The 13,977-nt window shown below is 51.9% G+C and overlaps 1 protein-coding gene across 1 annotated transcript; it reads left to right on the forward strand.

Moving 5' to 3' along the window:
- Positions 1-458: 458 nt before the first annotated feature.
- On the forward strand, positions 459-13,493 carry HBEGF (heparin binding EGF like growth factor). The gene is made up of 6 exons (XM_054984324.1): positions 459-607; positions 1,330-1,512; positions 5,527-5,698; positions 8,696-8,851; positions 10,164-10,243; positions 12,932-13,493. The coding sequence occupies exons 1-5, from the start codon at positions 565-567 to the stop codon at positions 10,234-10,236; spliced, it is 627 nt and encodes a 208-aa protein (XP_054840299.1). The 5' UTR covers positions 459-564; the 3' UTR covers positions 10,237-10,243; positions 12,932-13,493.
- The last annotated feature ends 484 nt before the right edge of the window (positions 13,494-13,977 follow it).

Genomic DNA, 13,977 nt, shown 5'->3' on the forward strand with positions numbered 1-13,977 from the left:
CTCCCTACCCCAAATTTTGTGAGTCTTATAGGTAATACCGGCGGACTCTTGCTCTTTTCTATGGCATCGCACCCTGCTGAGGTCTCTGTCCCCCCCCCCCCCCCAAATCTCCAGGAATTTCCCACCTGGAGCTGGCATCCCTAATTCCGTGGCCCCTTCACACGACCTCCTTCGAGAACGCGCGGCTCGCTCGCCATTGGGCCGCCGGCCCACCCCAGGCGTCTCGGGCAAGCGAGCCAAGCGGCCCCTTCGCGTCAGGCAAGCCCAGCCCGCCCGCAGGCGCCGGGAGCAGGCGGCGGCCCCGCGGCTCGTGCGGCGCCCGGCCCCGCTCCGCCCCGCCCCCCCGCCGCGCCCCGGGGCCGCGGGCGGCCGCGCCCCGGAATGGGGGCGAGGCGAGGCGCGGCGGCGGCTGCTGACGAGGCCCGCCGGCCCGCCCCCTCGAGGCTCTAGCCGGGCCGCTGCGCCCGCCCGGGCAGTCGCTGGCGGAGCGCACGTGGAGGCGGCCGCAGCGCCCCAGACCCGCGCCCAGCCCAGCCCGCCCGAGCGTCGCGCTTGCCGGGCGCCATGAAGCGGCTGCTGCTGGCCGCGCACGTCCTGCTGGCGGCAGGTGAGGCTCGGAGGCGGGGAGGCCGCCCGGCTCGGCCCGTCGGCAGGTGCTGCGCGCCTGGCTGCCTCGCCCGCGCCAGCGATGCTCAGCTCAGCCCAGCCGCCCTCCTCGCTCCTCTCCCGGCGACGCGGCTCCTTTGCCCGACGGCCAAATTTAGCCCCCTGGATAGCCGACACCAGGCGGGCAGGAGTGAAGGCGCGCCGGGGCGGCAGCTGGCTTGGCCGGGCGGGGGCTCGTGGCCCCGGGAGAGGCAGGGAGCGGCCAGCCCACGGGGGCTGCCTGCCTCGGGGAGGCCGGACGGGCGTGCGCGTTCGCTGCGGGTGTGCGTGGAAGAGCCGTGCGGAAAGAGTGCGTGTCTGAATGGGCCGGGCACGTGTTCTGCGCGGGGCCCCGGGTGCAAGCAGCGTGTACTCGTGCACGTGTGAATGGAGCGCGGGGGCTGCCCTCGAGAAGGTGTGGGCGCCCACCCCGGACTCGAGTGCGGCCACCTTGCCTGGCATTGCTGCGCTCGCAGGGGGGCTCTGGCATGTGTGTAACTCGCCTCTGCTGCATTGTGCGTGAACCTGTTTTTGTTTGTGCTACACAGCGGCTCTATAAATAACCGTGCCAGATATATCCCTGGCAAGTTCATTGGTGGCACTCGCGGGGGAGCACCGGGCGGCCGAAGGCGGCCTGGCCTGCGTGTTGTGGGTCCATGCCTTTGTCCCTTTTCACACTTGCAGCTTGCTCCGTGTTGGCAGAGGGTGAAGGGACTGGACTGCTCCGGAATGAAGTTTACCATAAAGAAGGCAGAGAAGACTTGACAAGTTCCCGGCTCCTTCCAGTCCGGGAGATTTTGGAGCAGCAAGGAGAGCCAGAGGCCAGCCTCCTGTCCTCCAGGGACAACTTCAGCGAACTTCCTCAAGGTACGTTTCTGGGTGCTGTTGCAGGACAGATGGCTCTTCTCTCAGCTTTTGAGTAGAGAGGAAGTAGAAAGTTGATTCAGGGTGGTGCAGATAAAGTTGGCCAGTGCCCGGGCGGCTCGTGTCTGAGGGCAGTGGCTCTTGGGCGCCTTCCAGCCCTTCGAGGCGGCTTTTGGACGTGCTGGGCTGGGAATTGGGACCGTCTGCAGTGATGCTCTGTGGCTGAAAACCAGTGGAGAGGATTCCAATCGCTGAAAAACGGAAGTACAGCTAACTCCATGTAGAATTGTGGCTCTCGGGAGGTGAAGCTTGGAAGGGGAACCGATCCACCCAACGGCGTGACTGTCCCAGTTCAGCAGTATCTCAGCAACTGGCACATGGGCTGCCAACTGGGGGGGAAACACTTTTTGACTTCCTAGAAGTAGGTTTTCTTAGTGAACGGGGAGGACTCGCTGCAGTGTCAGGTTGGCATCTGAGCCAGTGTGGTGTCGCGACTTGCGATTACCCTGTCAGACAAAGATCCGGGCGACCCAGATTTGCATTCCCCCTCTCCCATGGCAGCTTGCTGGGTGGCCTTGGGCCAGTCACACACTCCCTCCTGACCTACCTCACAAGGATGTTGTGAGGATAACATAGTGAAGAGAACAACGTAAAATGGTTTGTGTCCCCATCGAGGAGAAGGGTTGGGTATAAAAATAAAGCTGATTTAGACTTTGTTTAACCTGACCAGTCAAAATGCAAGCCGTAGTTTGGTGGTACAGCACCCATTTCACACGTGTGAGGTGTCTCTGATCCAGTTTTGGCATTTTAAAGGCTCTTGGGACTGGGAAAAACCTGAGTTACCGAAGATCCCCTTACCAGTATCGGGCTAGAGGTTCTGGCGTGAGCACTTCTTGTATGATCCATTACGTTGCAAGGCCCTCTTCATGAAAAACAGGATAAAATGTCATCAAATAGCTTTCTGGAAAGAGAAACATCATTCTGACCTTGTGGACTAGTTGGAGACTAGTTTTTTACTTTAGTTGTGAGCAAATAGCATGCGGTTTCCTAGGTCCAAATGCATCTTGATTTGGGTGACCGTGGCTGTTTTCATACGTCTGTCTTACCAGCCACAAAAAATTGTGCAAAACTCCTGGAATGACGGTGTTTTCCTGGCGCTATTTCCCATCATGACTCCCATTTGTGGTGCGAATCGTGCCGTCGTTCCAGGAGTTTTGCGCGATTTTGCATGGCCGGTAAGACACATGAAAACGGCCCTTTACTTCAGAGAAAGCGTGCTTAGAATGGGAAGGTTCTACAAGAATGCTTTGGTAATGTGAGCATTTCTTGATACTCATGATCCTTGCACAGCCTGGCACTCGAGGAGGGAGGAAGAAAATACAAGTGGTGCAAGACAAGGTTACAAACAGGTAGCAGAATCCGTTGAGGTTGGAACAGAAACGAGCAGTGCTCCGAGTGCTCGTGAAGTCATGGTTAGAGAAGAGTCCTGAGTTGTTTTACATGTTTTCTCTCCTATGCGCACAAGCCAGTTAGTAGGAATGAAGCCCTGTGACGAGGCGGGGTGGGCGGTGGGGAGGGGCCGCCAGGCTGGAATGTTCCCACGGAATTTCTTGCCTCCTTAGCTTTCCGTCCCAGCGTGTTGGTGTTTCAGGAGTTCCTGGTTTCTATTTTCTGACCTTGCTTCTACCCGGGAGGCCTCCCCCGCCCCACCTTTGAGCCTGCTGCGCATTCTCAACTACCCACGAAAGCTGAGCACGCTGAGTGCGTTCTCTGGTGAAATGCAGCCTTTCGCCTTCCACCCACCCCTGCCCTTACGCGGAGTTTTGCAAAGCGAGATACTTGCTGGGTCACACAAGTGCTTCAGCGAGGGGGTCGTGAAGTTTGGGGGGGCTCTATTTTCTGCCGGCTCCGGTTGATCTTGGGAAATGTGGCCGGGTGGAGAAACCACCTCTTGGCTGCTTCTGTGCCGTTTCTTGCTGTCCTGTTTGTACGTTGTGGGTGACCGGATGTCCTGGTGGCCTCCTGCTCTACAAGGATTGCGCTGTGACTGGAGCCTGGCACATCACTTCCTAGTTTTTGCTTCCAAGAATCTGCTGCAGACCCACCCGCCTTGGCATTTCCCTCACACCTCCGCCTTCTGCTTGCCCCAAGATCCTTCCTCTTGCAGAAAATATTTACCAGCACTAGAGAGCCGCAACAAAGCAAGAGAGACTTGGGATGTGGATGTTTGGCATCACCCAGTGGAGTTCTAGCACCGAGGAGGCCTGTGGTTCAGGAAGGCTTATTCGGGTGCTTCTCGTCCTGTGTTGATCCCTCTGGGGTGTGTTGCGTAGGCCTGTCCAAACGGAAGTATTAATTTTCCAGCCCGTGGGTGTTGGTTGGTTGGTGGAGGGGACCTGCAGATGACTCACTCTGTCCCCCACCTACCTGGTGCGGCTCTTCTTACTTTGTTTGGCTTAGTCACTAAGGCTGAAGTTATGCCGTCCGGGGGTGTCTGGCTGGGCTACCGTTTCATCCCCCTTGCCTGCTTGTGTCCCGAGTCCCTTGCATGCTTTCTTCCTGATCTGGATCCCAGCCTGACAGGGATTAGGTTCCACTGCGTGGGACAAACTCTGAGCCGCTGTTGGCTGGGGAGGGTGCCTGTCGCTGGATCTGCTTTCAGGGGTCCTGCTTGCCGGTCTCTCTTTCCCTTCTGAGTCCTGCCTTGCTTTCCTTTACTGTGCCCTGGCATCGCCCCCACCACCCAAAGAGGGCCTGGGCTGCCTGTACAGCACACCCTTTCCAGGACAGGAGCCTGCGAAAAGGCCCTGCGATAGCCAGCCCCCCCCCGCCTCCCTCCTGTCGTAGAAGAGCCTTTGTTCCTGCACCACATCCGTGCCCTTCCTGCTGTCATTGTTCTCCCTCTTCCTTTGTCCGCTTACAGTTTATTTTCTGACTCCCTTCAGTTTTTCTCTCCTTTGCTTCCCCCAGAAACCCCGATTCTCTGTTTGGGTGAGATTTTTGGTAGGGTGAATAACGTCACTATTTGCATCCAGAGGAGCTGCTGGGAACCCAAGTAGTGGCATGACTTAGGAGGCTTTGGTGGCCCTTAACAGGCTAAGCACTAAAAACTAGGCGATTAGTTTTAGTCACTGTTTCTGTAGCTCCATCTCCTGCAAACCTTTGGTGGACCTTTCAGGGTTTCTTTAGGTTCAGGCTTTGCAATTCAAGGGAACTGCCGGGGAATTTCCTTGCGGAGGACTCTCTTTTCCTGTGCTTTTGTGTACCATTATTGAAAAGCGAGGCATGGACTCGGATGAGCTGACCGTGTTCTTGTGCGCTGTGGATGCTATTGTGTACAGAGGCAAACCCTTGGGATTTGTAGCGCTCCGTGCTGTGACTGTACCATAATGGGGCTTGATTTCCATTGCTGTGTGTATGAACTGGAAGCGCCGCAAAAGTCTAAATAGCTAAGAGACGTTTCTGCTCTTAAGCGAGGTTTCTTGTGGGTCCCCCATTGAGTTCGTCATCTGTTGCTCATACACAGCAAACCTTGTGTACCATTGGGGTTCAGAGAGCACAAATGGCAGCTCTGTTGGCCTCCAGACAGTTGGCAAATGGAGGTTGGGCAAGTTCACAGTTGCGGTTAGGAATCCCAGGGGGAGGGGCCAAAGCTCAAGAGAGCCTAGGATGAAACAACCAGCAGGTGTGTAGATGCGAGCAGGGACTGTGTACTCCCCTTCAGAGCATGCTGTGTGTGTGTGTGTGCATGTGCGAGATTTTGCATTCAGGATTTCAGTCATTCATGTGTTGGGTGCATGAAGAGGGCTTATCTTAAATCAGACCTTTGATCAGTCTTATCTGCCAGGCAGCTGCTTTCCAGGGTCTGTCATTTCCTATCTTTCTCATTGGATAAAAGGCATTATAACCAGGGGCTGGGCTCATAGTAGGTGGCTGTAATGACGGATGGCTGGTTAATTAGTATTCAGCTTAATTAGCTCTCTAACCGTGAACGTTTTGCTTTCCTCCTTTTTCCAGTTGCTTTCCTGTCCAAACCACAAGAACCTGTGACTGCAAAGAAAGAAGGGAATGGGAAGAAAAGAAAGAAGGGGAAAGGGAAGAAGAGAGACCCCTGCTTGCGAAGATATAAGGATTTTTGTATCCATGGAGAATGCAGATACATCAAGGAACTAAGAAGGCCCTCCTGTGTGTAAGTTGCATCACATAGAGAGGCCTTGCTATTTTTCAGGCAATAAAGACAATCCTCACCCCCCCCCATCTTTTTGCACTATGCTTGTGCCAGCACTAGTAGTGTGAAACAGCCTGTTCACTAATATTTTTAAAAAGAAAAAATTGGGATAGAGGTTCACTTTGGGGTTGAAGGGAATGGAGTTCACAGTCCAAACAAAACGAGACAGAGACCCACAAAAGGGTGGGACATTTCTGGGGGTGGGGGAGTTGGAGTTGTTTGAGGTACTTTGGAGTTCTTTTAGTACGATGGAGTATCTCTCAGCTCTCGAACTGAGTAAATGAAGTTACACAAACTTTTAAAACTTGAGAACTAGGAGTTGTGGAGGGAGGGGAGCTCTCTTGCTTATCACTAGCGTTATCAATGGCAGTGTTCAACGGCTGCTTGTGACGTTGGAGAGGCAGCGTGGAGCAGGGGTTAGGTCAAGATCAAGGAGACTGCGGCTCAGGTCTCGGTCCCGTTACGAAGCTCATGGGATGACGTTGGGCCAGTTGCTCTTTTTCAGACTGATCTCGTTCAAAAGGATGTTGTGAGAATAGATGAGGGAGGGGGCAGAACCGTGTCCATCACCTGTGGTCCTTGGGAAAGGCAAGGCTGAAAGACACACTGGACAGGGCAGCTGCATTCTGGGTGGTCGTCAGCATCAGGTAGACTTGCTAGATGGTCAGAACGCTGCAGTTTGCTTGTGGCGATTGGTGCCCACAAAATCCCTGCAGCAGAAATTCTGCTGTACTCTGTCGGTTGAAGAGGACCTGAAACACTTTCCTCCAGAAAGAAATTAGTGCAGAAGAACAAACCTGGCTCTTTGATTTTTTCCCCCTTGAAAAAGCGAGATGTGAAGGCCTCATGCCCGGCTGGTTCTTGGTTGTCCTTTGCAAAGGAGGAGATTCGGCATGCTGCCTCGAGCACCTCCCTTTTCCATTTCCCTTTTGTAAGCTGCACAAGTGCTGCCTGCGCTCTCTAAGGAAGGCAACACGCACACAGAGGGTACTTTGTGCTGGACAGAGTTCTGCAGATGGTGTGTGTGTGTGTGTTTGTGCAGCCCTCCCACGGCAAATGACAAGGAGGGTTAGCTTTTCCTATTGGGAAAGAGAACACTCTCCCTATACTTGCAAAGACTGCCTGTTTGTGGGGTGGGGCTACTAGATGATGGCGCTCTGTCTCCGTGACTTCCCAGGGAGGTTTTGCTTAGGCTCTCCAACAAGCTGAGCATTGGAGTGAAACTGGCAGCCATTCCTAAGTGCTGTCGAGACTTTTATTATTGTTGCCCTCTGGGGCAATGCTGCTAGAATAGGTCTGTGTCTGCTGGTTAGCTGAGGTCACTGGTGCTTAGGTCTGGATGACGGGGAGCATTTGGGGGCCGTGTCATCGCTTGGCGCACCGCTCTGCCTTTGGCTTCTGTGTAATCGGAGCATTGAAGCTTGAGGGTGACACGGGCCTGTGGAATGCGCTGCGTTCTAAGCATGAGACACTCGAGCTCGATGTTTGGAGTGAACCTCTTTCCTCTCTGGGTGGGTCTTGGGAGTCTGTTTACTATGCTGCTCTGACTCGCTGCTGGAGGAATTGGGCCTCCATCGTTATTTTTACCATGTGAGTAACCTGGGCATGTGAACAGGTTCAGAAGCGTGTCTGCTCCAAGGAACCAGTGCAAAGTTCCGCGTCGTAGAGGAGGGGGAATTGTGAGTCATTTGTGGCAATTTCCCTTCTCTTTGAAAGCAAGGATGCTAAGTACAGGGGTAAAGATAAGCTGCAGTATGGATGTAAGTGACTTTTGCCCGGTCTTTCGCAAACCTTCAAGCCTCGCTAGGACTCAGAATCTGCAGCTCGTCTGCATTCTGCAGCTTGTCCTTCTTTTTGTCTGGCTATATAAAGCAGCTGTGAGGGAGCTAGAGAAGATCCTTAAGGATAAAGACGTCTCTCTGGGAACCAAGATCAAGATAATCCAAACTGTGGTATTCCCCATTGCGATGTATGGATGTGAAAGTTGGACAGTGAAGAAAGCTGACAGGAAGAAAATTGATTCATTTGAAATGTGGTGCTGGAGGAGAGTTCTGCAGATACCACGGACTGCCAAAAAGGCAAATAAGTGGGCTCTAGACCAGATCAAGCCTGAATTCTCCCTAGGAGCTAAACTGACAAAACTAAGGCTATCATACTTTGGTCACATCATGAGAAGACAAGATTCTCTGGAAAAGTCAATAATGCTAGGAAAAGTGGAAGGCGGAAGGAAAAGAGGAAGACCCAAAACGAGATGGCTGGACTCAATCAAAGAAGCCACGTCCTCCAGTTTGCAGGATCTAAGCAAGTCTGATAATGATAGGACATTTTGAAGGTCTTTCATTCATAGGGTTGCCATTGGTCAGAGGTAACTTGACAGCACATAACACACACACTAAGGGCCAAGCTACAAGTGATGAATGACACCGGTTGGACACTTGTCAGCTTCCCTCAAATTTTGATGGGGAATGTTGGGCAAGTGACAGTTGAAAAGTCCATTGGACAGCAGTCGGAGAGCCAAGCTGCAAGACCAGGATGCCTACATTTCCCATCAAAACTTGAGGGAAGCTGACAAGTGTCCAACCTGTGTCATTCGTTACTTGTAGCTTGGCCCTAAGTCTCTTCTTTATTTTTATTTATTTGTATATTGGATTTGTATCCCACCATCCCCACAAGCTCAACCAGTTCAGCTTGGGCTTCGTTGCATGCTTGGTCGGAGGCTAGTCTAACTACTTCCGAAAGAGAGCGGCATGCAGGCAGAGAGGCCACAGTGGGAGGCATTGTGGCGTCGAGATGGGACAGTTCTCTGCATGAGCTCTACCAGGTGTAGAATAGGGAAAACAAAGTTTTCTGGGTGGGCGTTCGAGTTCGGGGTCACTGGTGCTGATAGGACAGGCTTTGACTTGACTGTTGCTCTTGGGTAATGCGCCTTATGCTTTTTCCCCCTTTGTGTGACTCTAGATGCCAGCAGGGGTATGAAGGAGAGCGATGCCACGCTCTCAGCCTCCCGGTGGAGAACCCCTCCCGCAGCTATGACCATACGACTGTCCTGGCGGTCACAGCCGTGGTGCTGTCATCTCTGTGCCTCGTCATCATCGCCTTGTTGCTGGTGCTCAGGTAAGAGGTTCGGTGAGACTGAAAAGAGTGGCAAAAAACCAGGGGCGAGGCTTGTTTTATGTGTGCCGACGTGAAAACAAATGTTTGGCATCATGTCCATGGCTTGTGCGCTTACGTTTTTACTCCAAGCATCCTGAAACAGCTCACACATTGTGCCCGAGAGGCCGCCCGTCCAGGCAGCTCATGGGGCCCGGTCACCTTTGCTTCCGCAGTAGAAAAGGGTGTTTTGTTCCGCTCAGCCGTTCTCTTGAGGTTGTACCCCATAATGCAAACTCCACTGCAGTCTTCCTTGAGAATGTCTTGGCTTGTGTTTGCTGACCCCAACCAATAGTGGTTATTCAAAGCCTCCGTCATTCTGCAAAGCATAGGGAGTATTGCAAAGTACAGTACTTGCCTTGTTCAGCCTCCCAATCGCCCCTTGGAATGTGGCTCCTTCACGTAAGCGTTCTGCAGTCGGGGACTGAGGCTGATGGGTCTCTTGTCCGAGCCCCTCCACTGAGCCCCTGCTCTTTGGAATCTGCCCCCCTTTCCAGAACGAAGGCTCTGTTCATTTAGTCACGCCTGGTTCTCAGTAGGGCCTTTTGTGAGAGGCAGCTGTCCTTTGATTAATTTGTAACAGTCACTCCTTGGCATGGGTTGTTGGAAATCTCTTCCAGTCTAGTTCTGTAAATGTTGTAGTAAGTCCTGAGTAACTCTGTAGAAATAAGTTGTGCTCAGGAGCAGAGCAGCTTGTTGAGGGAGTAAGGAACTAAGTCCAGTTTCAGACCATAGCACAGCTGGTGCTCGGTGTGGGACGCTCGCCAAGGCAGCGGTGCAGGGCAGGAGTTCTGATTCTTGGGCCTCAGGATCTGGTGGGAAGAGCAGCGTGGTCCTCTTTGACAACCAACAGGTTTTTTATGCCAGTGCCCGAAGGGTTGCCCTCTGACCTGGATAGCCCAGGTGAGCCTGACCTCAGAAGCTAAGCAGGGTCGGCCTTGGTTAGTAATTGAAGGGGAGACCTCCCATGAAGGGTTGCAGAGGCAGGTGATGGCAAACTGAACTGAACCAAACGCACACATATCACCTGATTTCCTAAAAGACCGTCTTTCATACTCGGTGCAAGGTATTAACTGATGTATGTCAGCACTCTTTGAATATTTCCAATATTTATCTATTGTTGACATGTTACACACATTTTTCTTGCAAAATCCATTAGCAAGAGGCTAAGATGTTATCTTCATCTCCTGCCATGAAAACCCGGCCCGGGGTCACCGTAAGTCAGCTATGACTTGAGGGCACTTTCTTGAGTCTCCTTTCCTTTTGGTTTTTCCAGGTGTCATAAGCAAGGAGTTTATGATGTGGAAAATGAAGAGAAGGTTAAGCTGGGCAACACTGTCAGCCACTGACTGCAAGGTAACCCTTCCAAATATGGGGTCCCGGTGACAGTGGGGGAGGGGACTGTGTGGCAAGTAGAGATGACGGTGGCATTTGTCCTGGCCTGGCCTTGAAGGACAGAATCTGATCCTGTGGCAGCCCCAACATAAATGAGGAGCTGCGTGGGTCTGCCTTGTTTACTTTACGTATAACCCGCCTTTCTTGCTGAGTCTCAAAGTGGATTACACAGGCTGAGACAGTGCAGTCAGAGCGCAACAAAGGACACACGAGGATGAGGATCCCCAAAATTAGACACAATGCACAAAAAAGTATCAGATGTGACATCAATTAATGCCAAGAACTTGAATCTCAAAAGTCGAAACTGTGTGGCAAGAGCAAGAGAAATACATACAGTATACTGTGGAATCAGGGCTTTTTTTCTGGGAAAAGAGGTGGTGGAACTCAGTGGGCTGCCAGCATAGGGGGCAACTCTTGGCAGGAGGTGGTGCCCCTGGTACCACATGTGCGTGTGCAAAGTGCAAACATGCTCCCAGGGCCAATGACATCACTTTGGGTCAGCTGGAACAAGGGGGGAGTTTTTAAAAGTTTAAATCACCTTTGGCAAAAGTGGTCACATGGCTGGTGGCGCCGCCTCCTGATCTCCAGACAGAGGGGAGTTGAGATTGCCCTCCGCACAGTGGCGTAGAGGGCAATCTCAACTCCCCTCTGTCTGGAGATCAGGGGGTGGGGCCACCGGCCATGTGACCATTTTCAAGTGGTTCTGGAATTCCATTCCACCACAATCCATCTGAAAAAAAGCCCTGGGTGGAATAGACTACAATCCCTCTGTCTTATTCCTTCAGCAGATGAATATGAGGTTTCTTTCTGCCTCGGCACGGCTTCACCCTGCCCTCTCCCACAAATCCCCTGTCCGGTGTCATAAACTGAACTGATTTTTCTATTCCGAGAGCCCCTCTGTATGGGGTGTGATTTACTACCCACCCACTTTAGCTCGGGGCCCTCTCTTTGCTGCGGATAGTCCTGTGGCAGCTCCCCCCGCCCATGTCCTCCTTGGGGGCTCTGTGTCCCTCTGAGTCATTTCCCTTTTTTAAACCGTGCCTTGAGAAAAGAATTTTCGCTCCTAGGAACCCTTCCCTGCCACCCATGTGGGGTGGCAGAATGTAATTGTGGCCCTGGAAATAGACGCCACGTGTCTTCCCCACAGTTCCACCCCTTAGTGGTGGTTGTGGCTGTAAGTGCTGGGCAACCAGTGGGAGGTTTACCAGTCCAGTCCTCTTCGGGTGTTTGCTGGAGCAAAATCCCTTGGGAGCACAAGCTTTGGAATATAAAGACTGCTTGTCCGTGTGGCTGAGGGATCTCAGCATGCGGGAATCATGGAGAGAGAGTGTTATCAAGCAGGGTGGAGGCTGAATTCGGAAAGAGAGCACCACTCTGGGCCTCTGCTTGTTTCCTCTGCCCTGGTCCTGGGGTTCCCCAGTTGACTTTTCACTGGTATAATAATAACATTGGAGTTATATACCACCCTTCAGGACAACTTAATGCCCACTCAGAGTGGTTTACAAAGTGTGTTGTTATGATCCTCGCCACAATCGCCCTGTGAGGTGGGTGGGGCTGAGAGAGCTTCTAGAAGCGGTGACTGACTCAAAGTCACCCAGCTGGCTTCGAGCAGAGGAGTGGGGAATCCAGTCCTGGCTCTCCAGATTAGAGTCCTGCCACTCTCAACCGCTTGGGCTGGCACAGCGAGGGGCGGGGGGCTCAGCCATTTGCAGCCGTCACCAGCAGTGTGGGAGGAGGCCGGCACCCCCCTCCAGGGCCTGCAGCTCTGCTGGCCAGGTCCAAGCCAGTCCTCTGCAGCAACCTTACAAGCAGAAAGGAGGACCCTGGAGGGGAATGGAGGAATCTTGCTTGGGGAAACAATATACCTTAAATGGCCCTGATGTCTGGAAAGGGCAGCCAATATAGGAGGGAGCAGAGGGAGCCCCCTGAGAAGGCCAGAATCCTATATTATAGCGTGAAGTTTGGAAGAAACTGGGAAGAGCCAATTTTCCACATCTGAAACCAGGGGGCTCCTCAACCATCGCAGAGCACATCTAGCAAAGGTCAAAAGATTGGCAAAGACTGGGATTGCCAGTGGCCTCTGTTTCTTGGCCACATTAGAATTTTACATAGTTACATCTGCCTCTGTCCTTCCCGCATTTATGACCTGCTGTTTATAATTGTTTTCCTTCATAACCTTAGATGCAGGGCTTTTTTCCAGCAGGAACGCAGTGGAACGGAGTTCCGGCGCCTCTTGAAAATGGTCACATGGCTGGTGGCCCCGCCCCCTGATCTCCAGACAGAGGGGAGTTGAGATTGCCCTCTGTGTCAGTGGCATGGAGGGCAATCTCAACTCCCCTCTGTCTGGAGATCAGGGGGCGGGGCCACCAGCCATGTGACCATTTTCTCCGAGGGCAACCCACTGAGTTCCACCACCTCTTTTCCCAGAAAAAAAGCCCTGCTTAGATGTACACACAAGAACCTGAAGAAGTGGACTGCAGTCCACAAAAGCTTCTGTTGGCACAAAATCTTAGCATTTATGGTGTCACTGGACTCCTGTTTGTTTTTGCAGCAATATTAACGTGCCTCCCCCTGCCACATGCACAGTTACGACTGCTGAGTAGATTGAATGCCTTGTCTGACCCTGGCTCTCTTTGTGTTGTATTTTAGGATTCCGGAGCAGCTCGGCCTTCACAACCCAGTGGACGGAACTTTTTCTAGCGCACATTTCAAAGTCAGAGGGGAGTTCGCATGAGCAGAAAGGTGCATGCACTCTCTTCCAAGAAGGTTGTGCCAGATCATTGTTGCTTTGAGGAAAGAAAACAGCTTCTTCCGTTTGGAAGAGCTGGGCAGGCGAGAGAGATGTGGAAAGAGACATTCTTGCAAGGGGCTCGTCCTTGAAATGTGAAGTCACAGCAGAAAGAGAAGCATTGGGTCTTGCCTTGACAACGTTGGAAAGTCGTCGTCTGCAAACAATGAACTGGTAAACTGGATTCTTCAGGCACCCACTGAGGATTTAACTGTGAAAGACTGCGGAAGAAATCTAACTTTTGAACTTCATTAAAGGGGGGAACTATTTAACAAGATATTTCATTTTAAATTATATATTTATTTTAGATACAATTGTACATATTATTTATTTAGGGCTTCCTCCTGTTGTCCTGGAGTTGGGGAAGATAGACAGGAGGATTTTGCAGTGTAATACTCTAATAAATAACTTTGTTATACTTACTGTTACTTGGAACCTTAATTTACGGATGTATGGTTTAAAATAGTAGAAAAGAGACACATTTGTGCGATGCAACTTTTCTGAAATGTCCTCGTGATGGAAAGTTGTACACCTGGGCCAAATTCTGATCTGGATAAATAATTACTTACTTCATCTATAGTCCTCCTCAAAGTGCTCTGCTTTGATCTCTTTTGATTGTGTTTGGCTCTTTGCCATTAATAATCATTGTACTCTGGCTGTAATATTTCAAATACTTTCTCCCAGAGTAGTATGAATTAAGGTATGGATTCAATCTTGTTTCTGCAGCTGTTGGACATAATTTATTAATAATAACTGTGCTTATATACCACTCTTCTAGATAGATTAGTGCCCCACCCAGAGTGGTGAACAAGTTAGTGTTGTTATTATCCCCACAATACAGCTGGGGAGCTGGGGCTGAGAGGAGTGGCTGACCCAAGGCCGCCTGCTGAGCACATGGCAGGAGTGG

This window comes from Eublepharis macularius, chromosome 7, assembly GCF_028583425.1.
Source record: "Eublepharis macularius isolate TG4126 chromosome 7, MPM_Emac_v1.0, whole genome shotgun sequence".
Taxonomy (NCBI): domain Eukaryota; kingdom Metazoa; phylum Chordata; class Lepidosauria; order Squamata; family Eublepharidae; genus Eublepharis; species Eublepharis macularius.